We start from the raw sequence: 11,526 nt of genomic DNA on the forward strand, positions 1-11,526 counted from the left end.
AATAAAAACTCCTGGGACATAAAAGCACCCATAATTAAAGAAACGCCCACAAATGGCACACACACATGAACAGCTGTGTGCTGCTGGCCAGGGACATCAATGGCACGAACTACCAGCGTTCTGTCCATGTTTAACAGCTAGAGGATGGGGATAGATGGAGATAAGCCTCAGAAAACAGGATAGAAAGAGAGAGTCAAAGAGATTGGGATTGATGTGCCAAAAGCTTGACAGCCATTCCATCACAGGTTGTTAAGTTAATTGAAATGACAGTAGTTTTTCTGCCTCTTTAGTCCAGACACGACCAACCATATCAAACGTTAAGGATCTACATGCACCTGGGCACAGAGCAGCACAGAGACACCCTGCTGTAGCAGAGACCGGGTCACCAAACTCAGCTCTGCTCATATGCAGACTCTACTTCCTCTCTCGGAGGAACTAGATTCGGGTCTGCAGTGTCATTTTCAGCTGAAAGATGTAGGTATAACTGCAAGGGAACATGAAGTTTAAAGATTTCTATTCAAAACACCACCTCATCTCCAAACACAGCACCACAGGACACCTGACAGGAAGATGTTACCGGTTTCTTTCTAGAGATTGCAACAACAGATAAGGGTAGGAAAAAACACATTTCAATGAAGATTCTCACTGCGTTTCAATCACTTGAATCAGTGGGACTGCTAAAAGTTTGACACATGAAATGAGTGAATGGATGAATCTCATGAACACGTTTAAGAACCTGTCCAGGTTATTTTTTCATACCAAATTCGAAAAAAGAAAAAAAGAACAAGAAAAAAGTCAATATTTTTTTTTTTAAGAAAACATTTAATTAAATTTTTTTTAATTTTAATGATAATTAATCACATTTTCTATTACTAATTCTCATTATTGTAATAATAATAATAATAATAATAATAATAATAATAATAATAATAATAATAATGCAAACTACATAGGATAAAGAAATGGATATTTATAATTATAATAATAATAGATTTTGATCTATTATTAGAATAGAACATGAGAACATCTTACTTGTAAGTATTTTATGCTTTCTTTATGTTCTCATTGAAATTACAGTTTTTTTCTTACTGAGTTACAGGAACAAAACACTGTAATTAAATATTGTATATTAAAATTAGTATTGAGTATTTATGAGCCTGATATCTTTGATCATGGCTTTCTTTTGTCAAATCTTGAACAGTTTATGGACATCCATGGAAGTGCCCTTAGTTGGTTTAAATCTTTTCTTACTGACAGAACATTTTCAACTGGCATTGGAGGCTCTGTCTCAACTGTAGCTCCTCTTACCTGTGGTGTTCCCCAAGGTTCCATCTCGGCCCCAATTCTGTTTTACTACTTTTAATGTCACCAATCTGCACTCTTACATCAAACCAACTGGGAAAAATCTGGGAGTCCTTTTGGATTCCTCTTTAAAGTTTGATCAACATATAAACACAGTAGTTAAGTCAAGCTTTTTTTTCACCTGAAACTACTATCTAGACTTTTCTATCCCCCAACGATCTTGAAAGAGATACGCATGCTTTTGTTCCATCCCACTTGGGTTATTGTAATTCTTTATGCACTGGAATATCCCAGTCCTATGTTACAAGGCTTCAAATAATTCAAAACAGTGCAGCCAGATTTTTGTCATGTTTCTTTGTTTTATAATCTGTAAAGTGCAGTGGTGTTTATTTGTGCTATATAAATAAATGAAATTAAACAAATTAAACAAATAAAGTATATTTAAAAATGCAGAATTGTATTTTACTGCTACAGTAATGTGCATAGATTTCTGTGTAATAAGAAGTGATGATGGAGTCATAAGAATTTATAGCAAAATGTGTTCTAAGAAAAGAAGAATTAGATATATATTATACATATCACTTTTTTTTTTAACTGAAATTAAATGACACCAAATTTCCACTTTTCCCCAGTAGAACACAAAAAAATATGTTCATACTTTATAAGTAAAACCTCTCTTTTCCATACAGTGCAACAACAAGTGAGATTAACAGTCCATTCCTCACACAAAGCTATTATATAGTATGGTTTATTGTATCAGAAGACACAGAATTTAGTGAACAAGTCATCTGCACTAAATTTATGATGTTTTTTTTTTTTTGGTGCTTTCCCTTATCCTTTTTAGACCCTGATTCCAGTCTACTGTTATCACAAGGAGGAGACCATTTCACATACTGTTTTAAACATCTTCTTTGGCGATAGACTTTAAACGTGAGCATTCCTTTAAGTAAAATATAATATTCTCATTCTTTGCGGTGGAATCTGACTTTCTTGACAGGTATTGTGAGATTTCCTCAAATAAATCTCTTCAGTCAAAAGACAGTCAAGCTAATACTTTGTTGCCGCACGAGTGGAAAGGAGCACAGCTTGAGCTACAGATGAAAAACTGCCTCTCGAGTTTGACTTTGCTGTTAACAGTTATTTTCGGCAATAGAAACGGCCATAACCTCCCGCATTGTGTACTGAAGAGCTAATTAACTCACCCTAACCTTCTAAGAACCTGTTTAAACATCTCTGTCATTTAGAATCAAACTCAAGTGGAATGAGGACGGCTATAACAAAAATTGACACAAGTTAGCAACAAGCCAGAGAACGAAGGTCGCACACTTCATACAACATCTGACAACAGTAAACTCAGACAGTAATTCTCAGGAGAGAGAAAGCAGTGAAGTTAAAATACTGCAGAACATCATATCATTCATCTTCATATACAATAATTCCTCTCAGCTAAGAAAGAGCGAGAGAGTGAGAGAGGGAACAGGAACACAACTAACTAGAACAGGGTGCCATTTGACATAAATTAAATTTATATTCACCCAGCAGCGAAAAATGTTTAAAAATGGCTGGCACAATGCTACACAATTGATTTTGCCTTTAAAAGCTTTTGAGTTTTGCATAAGCATCCGTTCACTTCTACAGCTTCATTACCTACAGAGCACAAGTGGTTTCTCGCACTAAATTTATGACATGGGCCATCATTAACATCTGGCATGTTGGGAGCTAGTGGCCTTTGTTGAGGAAGAAATTGCATTTTGCAAATTGTGCTGCTGGAAATGACATATCTGTTCCTGCCCACCTACACAACATTATGACAATGGCATTTAGGGAGAGTGCAAAAATAACCAGCGATTCATACACTGCGGTTCAGCCAAGTAATCCCAGAGGACAAATTTATTGCTCAGAGGTTGCTCGCTCACAGCTCGAGAGAATTAATGGAGTTCTTCTCGTTAGCTTTTATTGGGTATCAAGCACCAACTTTGTCTCAGATGTTTCTACTGCAGGGTTGTGCACCATTCAGATATGAAATTGAGAATTTATGTTAAATTCCAATTCAATTCCTAAACTTGAATGTTAAGGATGAAGCTAGTTCAATTAAATTGAACTGAAGCTGAAAATAATAATAATAATATCACTGCAATTATATATATATATATATATATATATATATATATATATATATATATATATATATATATAGAAATTCTAGATAAATTTGAAACATTGACTCTGGACAAAGTTTTGAAAAATGTTTAAATCGAGCGGCAACCTCTCGCTCTCTCTCGTGAGGCCAATAAGGAAGTGACTAAAACTGCAATTCATCGACTGGCCGCTTGAGGCTGGCTGCAGAAGAGAGTCAGTCCCATAGACTCCCCATGTTAAAATGTCCAACTTTACAGCAGAAAAAAAACATGTTTAGAGCCTGGTTAAAAAAATTATTTTGGTCTATATTGCTAATTTTGCCCTTCATGACAACTGTGAGGGGGGTGAATTTTTTTATAACTCATCCGTTTAAATTATATTAAGCCTTAAAGTTCTGCATAATTAAGGGCGTGGCCACTTGAGTGACATGTGGATTGCCGCTGCTGACACTGCCGTCGCGTTAGGTGGGCGGGGCTTCAGGAATCAGCTCCTGCCTTTTTGCCCACTTTTGATTATCCGGGAGAGTCACGCGGTGACACGCTGCCAAGATGGCGACGGCCTGCTCTACACACTTTAGGCTTCAAAACCGCTATTGAGGAGTCTATGGGTGACGTCACTGCCACCACGTCAATATATTTTTACAGTCTATGGTTTAGATAGATAGGTAGAAAGGTAGATGGATGGATGGATACGAAATACCAATACAATACTTTTTGAATCTTTTTTTTTTCCTACAGGATGTGCTGCATTATAATTAGAATCATCTCTTCCCACCCACTGATACCCAAGCTCTAAGGTGGAAGCCGAAAGGTGCCGGCGGTGGCAGGGCGAAAAGTCCTCAGAGGGAACTCTGACATTTCCAAATGTATTGTTAAATAAACTGGCAGCGCTGATGTTGGTGACAGCTCATCCATCTGTCTGTTCTGTAGCCCAGAGTGCACACCCACAGCCAAGCACACTTTGATTTCCTGTCTTTGCCATGACGAATGGCGGTGCTTTGTGGGGGGAGCTGTCAGGGCAGGATTCACAGCCACTCGGAGCGACCCACACATTTCTCTGTTACTGAACCCCCCAAAAGGGCCTGACAGACCAAAGCACGTGTTGCAGTTAATGGGCCTGTCTTAAAAAACACACAGTAGCCCTTTTATTTCATCACTCTTCTGCACGGTAAATCCATTTCTGAAGCCAAACACACTCTCCATCTGTTTCTCATCCTTAGACGCGTTCACTAATATGAATTATTCTAGTCTGTAGAGGCGTTTTTGGATACCAGTCAGAGAACAACATCTACTACAAATCATGCCATCTTAAATCATAGCTAATGGTTGTCATAGGCGGTCAAAAGTTTTACTCGCCAAAAATCAAAGGATAAATTACCTTTCCCTGAGAGCACTTCCAGGAAAGTCCTCATGAAATTGCCTGACAAGTTCAGTTTTCTGTCCGGTGTTGACATATTTCCTATTGAAACAAGATGTTTAGGTGGGACATATCAATAAGGTTTAGTTATGAAATATCAATGAATGCTGGTTGATTGCAAAGGGAGAGGCTTTCTTATTCAAGAGAGCATATGATTGGACAAAAATCTGTGTAGGACAGGGTTATTAGATAACTAAATCTAAAACCATAAAAGGTTGCTTGAAATGAAATAAAATATAAAAATCATAAACTTATTTTATTTCCACTTAATGCATAATTTCTCATTTTATTATCATCTAACTAACATCTAACAAAACGTACAAATGCACTAGAACACTGGCATTTAGATTCCCTGAAAGTTAAGAACATGGCCTAAAAGCCACACAATCCAGATTTTGATTTCACACGGTCTGAAAATATAAAGTATGTCAATACTGTACCACTGGCAACTGTGGTCCTAAAAATAATAAAACCAAAATTAGAATGCTTTAAACTAAAGCTATAAACTACTGAAACAAATAATGACAGAGTAAACTAAATTAACAAGACAAAAAAATAAAAATAAAAATAAAAATCTAAACTCTTGTAAAAAATATTACAACCATGTGACGACCACTGAAAAGTAGGCATACAATATTACTGAAGATATTTCACCAGTGACCTATTTTTCCTCACAGGCCTCTCAACATTATGAAACAGACTTTATGGCTCAGGTGATTGGCTCAAAATCTTTCTGGAATGGCAGCAAAGGCATCAGCTTCCTGGCCGCACGCACCAGCTGAGCAACTGCGTTTAAGATGGATGGGACTGCTGGATAGCTCTCCGGGTTTATTAGAACTCCTTGAAAATCATTTAAAAAAAGAAGTAATTTTAGGCCAGATACAAGAAAGTGCTTCAACATCAGAAAAATGTCACACGTCACCTTTAACCAAAGCGAGCAGTATCTCTGATGTGCAGTGCAGCATTCGGAGCGCTTGACAGATAAAGAAAGACGTCGGTCAGTGACATGAGCTTGTGTCCTAACAGCCTGCAGATTTGCACATGCAGAGAAGCTTGTTTGCATCTCACATCACAAAGCAGCTGAATCAAATTTGCACAGGCTTTAGTTTGACTGCGCAGTGGTGCGGGAGGTGCTCAATGAAACTGAAATCTTTTCACAATATTTAATAAACGACTAATCTTCTGCTTCGAGCTTTCTGCGGAATTCCACTACGGAAGGAGAGAGAATTTTTAATTGGCCCCCTGACAATTGATTTTAATCTTGTAAATCTCTCATCTCGTCACTGTCCCTCTCGTTACGCCGGGCATCGGTGATGAAATGCTCTGTGCATTATCGTGATGTCATCACAGCAGCTCTGTTGTGATTCTGGATGACAGCCCTGGCCTGGGAGGACGACATAATTAAATCATGACTATAACACATGCGCTGCTGGCGCACAAAGATACACACACATCTCCATATCGCTTACGTCTCACCACAAATAAAGCACTATCATAATATGCATATTTTATGCTGGATCATTTAAAAAGCCATTAAAAGGACAAGAGCGATGAGGGTTTGTCATCACATGCCTATGGTGCTTGAAGGGTCAAGGTTTCATTCGAATCCACATACTTTCATCTGTAAATGACACAGAGCCAAATAGGGGCAAAGGCTGATGATCACACACATTGATCAATTAATATCTCACCCACAACTTCAGTAGGGTCATGGATATATTTATCGAAATGAAAGGCCACCACACTGTAGCATCACAGCAATCATAAGTTGCCATTTCATCTGGCTGTATACCGAAACCATGTTCCTTTAATTAATTTTTTTTGTTTACCCAGAATTTAAAATTCTGTTTGTTTTTAACTCATTCCAAACCTGTATATCTTTTTTTTTCAATGGTCAAATAAATACATAAGTAATACAAACAATTAATACAAAATATGACCTGGTTTTTAAAAAAATTCAATGTAAGTGAATTTCTTCAGTGAAAAAATAAATGAATACATTCAAATTAAATAATAATAATAATATGAAGTGATAAAAAGAATCATCCAGTGCTATGTAAGTCAGCATGTCAAATGCATAACTTCATTGCAGAAATAACCCCTTCACCTTGCCGGTAAAATACAACATATTCAGTGACATTTGATGAGTGATTTATCAGCTTGTGCAGCTGGATGTGATGCAAACAAAATTTCAGGCCCTCAGTTATTTCTTGTTGCTTCTTGGTGGTCAGATTAAAAAAAAAATATTTCAAAGGAGTTTCCCTCCTTAGTTTAAGCCAGAGGCCATGAAGCCCAAATAAAGCTCAGCCATTAACTAAGAGGATCTATAAGCAATGCTTGATCCCTCAAATACAAGACACCAGTTCACACCTATAACATTCAACGCACTGAAAGTCTCAGTTAAACGTGAGGATTTGTGCAGCAGGGTGCCTTTAAATCTGCAGTATTACCTTGTTAAGGCACCACCTTGAGATGATGTGTCAATGTCTGTAATATCTCTTATTAAATTCCATCTTAACTCAAACCCCATCGCACCCCCCACTGACAGCCATCTGCAAAAGTTCCACATCAGCACACAAAGCTGTGCCACGTATGACATGCCTCGCAGTGCCTTTTTAGGGCAGTTAGTTTATCAAATGTGAGTCACATTCTTACCCCTGACTTAGATCATGACTATCCTCTTCATTGCCTCTAGAAAACACACAGAAACGCCTTACAGACACACGCACACATGCAACAAAACGTGTGTGATGCATGTTAGGTACTGATGTAAATGCATGCATACAAAAGCACTGGTCTCTGAACACATCATTCACAGCATTAGAAGAAGCAAAAGAACTTCAGAGGCCCACACTAGTGTGACACACACAATGCACCTCTATAAGCCATTCACATTGAAAAGAAAACCGCAAATTAGATCTCAACTGAGAGAAATCACAACAGTCAAACTGCGCTCAGATTTCTCAAGTCTGAAGTCTGGGATTTCACATGCTCCGCGTCTCAAATTTGGTGTATTTCTCCAAAGCCATTTTAGGAGAACCCACTGAGACAAAGTAACATCTCAAACAAATCTCCTGAGCTGTGAAAGAGCAACCCCTGAGCAATACAATTTTCCTCAGGGTTGTGAGGCATGCCCTCTCTATTATGTTATAGATTTCCCTAATAATATTACAAGCTCTCCAGGGTCTCTCAGAGGAGTTGTTTCTGTCCTAGACTCTATGGTTCTCCCCTGGGTGTTAAGACATATAAGCTTGGCTAAGAGAAATCTGACAGCAGCATTTTTAAATATAGGGACAAAATCAGGTGAGTCTGCGCAGAGAGATATGTGGTTATTTGGACCTCGTTACGACAGTGAAAGTCATGTATAGTGATGCTCAACACTTGCCTTCTTTCAGGATGTGGGTGTAGATCATCCACAGCATGAGCAGGCAGCAGAGAGACGCGGCTCCGCCGGCACAGAGCGCCCGCATCCCCGACTGCATCCTCACTACGTCCCGCAGAAAACACTCCCGGCACCCAGCCTAAAGCAAGTTCAAAGCAAACTCTGCTACTTCCATAGATTTTCACGGGAATGTGGCCGGGATGCGAAGAGAGAGTTAATCCGACGTGAATTTACGCGCAGTGGTTTCCATTTTACGCATGTCATAAAACGCATTCAAATATTTAATTTGGAGGAAGCGGCATTAAAAAGTCATTATTTTACAGGTAGTTGCCCAGTTTAACATTTAAGAACATAATGTGTATTTTAATTAAAACAAAGCAAATCAAAACGATGGAAAACTCATCCAAGCAAAGTCATAATTTGGTCCGTGGGAAATTGCGCAATTCCTCTGCGGTCTGGAGAAATATCCACACGGTGAAATGGTCAGTGGTACTAGTGTCCAGTGGTAACAGGTCCAGAATGTACGGATGCTGACTGTAGATGAGGTTCTGTTCTGAGTCTCCAGAAATGCGCCTTCTTCAATGTCACTCCGACGTCCCCAAACCAGTTCTTGTCAAATCATACAGAATGTGCCCTGTGGAGTTACAGAGAACAGCAGTGAAGTGTTTCGCGCACATTCTCCGTGATTCGTGGCTTGATTCAGAGCTGAGTTCTCCCTCCTCTAGATCTCCCTCCGCGCGCGCACACACGCACAATGTGTGAAGAAGGGATGGAGATCGTGAGGAATTTAACTATTCCGGTTCCTTAACGATTCTTTCAGAACTTAAGGAAGAAAAAATTGGCAATGCATTAAACCGGTTCAGTTTCTGGTCCTAAACCCCCCCAAAATCCATTTAAAACTCGGTTTCCTTGTGGGCTTTTACACGTTCCGATTTAGCATATAAATAAGCCTATATTAAGATATGAGGTTAATAAAAAAAGACTTTCATGTTTTGTTCTACTTCAGTTACGTATCACATCGATTAAGCTCTACACGTCTCGTTGTGTGTGTCTGATTCAGTGAAAAGATCCGAGTCAGAGTCATTCCCGCGGGAAATCGAACCAGCTACTGGTTGCGCTGTATGCGTTTGATTCAGTGAAAAGATCCGGCTCTTCGGAGTCATTCCGTCTGGAACCGAACTGGGTCGCCTACTTGTCGCGCTGTATGCATTTGGAAGAGTAAAAAGAACCATATCATCAGAGTTATTCCCTCTTGAATAGGGACTATAGTTCGCGCTGTATGCGTTTAATTCAGTAAAACGTATTTTCGTATAGTCATTCCTGCGGGAATCGATCTACACTGGTCGCGATGTGTTCAAGTCACTGAAAAGATGCTGCTGATTAGTAACAATCCTTCGGTACGACATAGGGACATTTTTTTTTTTTTTTTTTTTTTTTTTTGACAATACTGAAATGCGTGCATTCTATTTTGAAAGTAGGCTTCAGTGAAACAAGACAAAACAAAACAAAACAAAACACATTAAGCAAAATGTAGCCTAGCTAAATCAATAAATGCCTCAAGCTAAATTAACATTTTTTATATATTTAGGTCTACTTAGCCAAAATGACAGTTGCACATGTTATTAATCATTAATAGCTCTGTCCTTAAGGTTGCAACACTACAAGGAAACTACAGGAAGATTATTTTTAACTTATATTTCTATCCATTTTTGTTTAAATATCCAGTTTTCAGTAACCAGTTGATTAGCCTACTGTAAACTCAAGGACACACAAAATACAAACAGGTTAAAAGATCATCTCCTATGGAAAAAACTTAACAAAAAAAGTGATACAAAAGAAAATACTGGCTACTTGCACATCCTTGCAGAATTCACATGCTGAAATTGAAATAAATTACAATAGCAAATATCCATTTTTCATAAAGTGATTGTTTACTTATATTGTTCAGATAACACTGTTTTGTGGAAAGACCCAGCAATATTTGCAGAGCCTATTAAATGATCTTGTAAAGTGTAGGATTGTGACTGGAGTCGCAACTAAAGTCGAGTCTAATATGAATATGATTGTCTGGATATGTATAGTACTATATAGGATTAGATGCACAAATAAACAAATGGAATGCCTTCTTTTATATGAGTGAATTTATACATAAAATATCAGCCCATAAAAAGCCTCTTCTAATGCAATATGCATGCAGCAGCGCGCATTATCCAAACAGGATGATTTAAACAACAGCATTACAGTGAGCTTTACATAAAGTATTAAACATGGTCACAATCTATCAAACTTATCAGAACACAACATCAATGATGACTCCACGACAATGTAACACAGGTTAAAAAATGTGTTATATACCACTATACTGTATGTCACTCACAAATAAGCATCACAAAGAAAAGATATACATCATAAAGAGAGATTAACAGACACGTACCTCAGGTGATTCATAGAAATATTCTGCAAGATAGAATGACTGACATGAGAATGCTTTCCAAAACACCACACACAAAAATAAATAAAAAAGTCAAATGGAGTCAAGCTTGTTTTCTTTGCAAATTCTACTATGCTCTATCAATATGTTGTTTTCCCTCTCACTCTCTCTCCCTCTCCCTCCCAAAATCTGCACGTCATTCCCTGGGAGATAAGACCAGGTACAGTGCTTCATCTCCATATTTTGGTATTCTGTACTGCACTGCGCTGGTGTACAATCCATTCCCATCTTTCAAGATTTAATGGCAAACCACCATTAGACATTTTTTCTCCTTCTGCTATTGGCATTAAAAAATGACAGTACATTACAGTCAGCAATGTGAAATGAACATACTGTATTGTTCCACATTGATTATTCACTTACTCTCATGTCTTTCCAAACCAGTGTGAATGACCTTCTTTCTTTCATGGATCAAAGAAGGAATTTTGATTGTATGATATTTATTCCTTTCAAAGAACACATACAATGACCAGGGTTTTTCAGGCTCCAAAAAGGACAAAAAGACAGACAAAAATATTCATACGACTTGTGTCATATACACTTAAGATTGGACTTCTAGGATGCTTCCATGTCCTTTTTCAAAAGCAAATCTCTTTGCAATTAATGGCTTAAAAGTTACATTTTGAGGGACAAAAGCTAAGTAATAATAATAAATAATTTATATATTCTTAATTATTATTATTATTATTATTATTAGTAGTAGTAGTAGTAGTAGTAGTAGTAGTAGTAGTAGTAACAGCAGTATTGTTTTTGGTGCTTTTGTTTGTTGAACAAAATATGCCAAACCATTTAATTT

At 37.7% G+C, this 11,526-nt stretch overlaps 1 protein-coding gene across 2 annotated transcripts in view; it reads right to left on the reverse strand.

Annotated features, from left to right (window-relative positions):
* The window catches only part of LOC113074137 (protein FAM19A5-like), a 46,319-nt gene extending 36,922 nt beyond the window's left edge, over positions 1 to 9,397 (reverse strand). The window contains exon 1 of one of the 2 annotated variants that reach the window (XM_026246874.1): positions 8,243 to 9,397. In XM_026246874.1, coding sequence (XP_026102659.1) covers positions 8,243 to 8,339 — 97 coding nt within the window. In that variant the 5' untranslated portion in view covers positions 8,340 to 9,397. Of the gene's footprint in view, positions 1 to 4,818; positions 5,325 to 8,242 lie in introns of those variants that run through there. The other variant, XM_026246875.1, reaches the window with a different exon arrangement.
* Positions 9,398 to 11,526: the final 2,129 nt, after the last annotated feature.

Source organism: Carassius auratus, unplaced genomic scaffold (assembly GCF_003368295.1).
Source record: "Carassius auratus strain Wakin unplaced genomic scaffold, ASM336829v1 scaf_tig00013767, whole genome shotgun sequence".
NCBI lineage: Eukaryota > Metazoa > Chordata > Actinopteri > Cypriniformes > Cyprinidae > Carassius > Carassius auratus.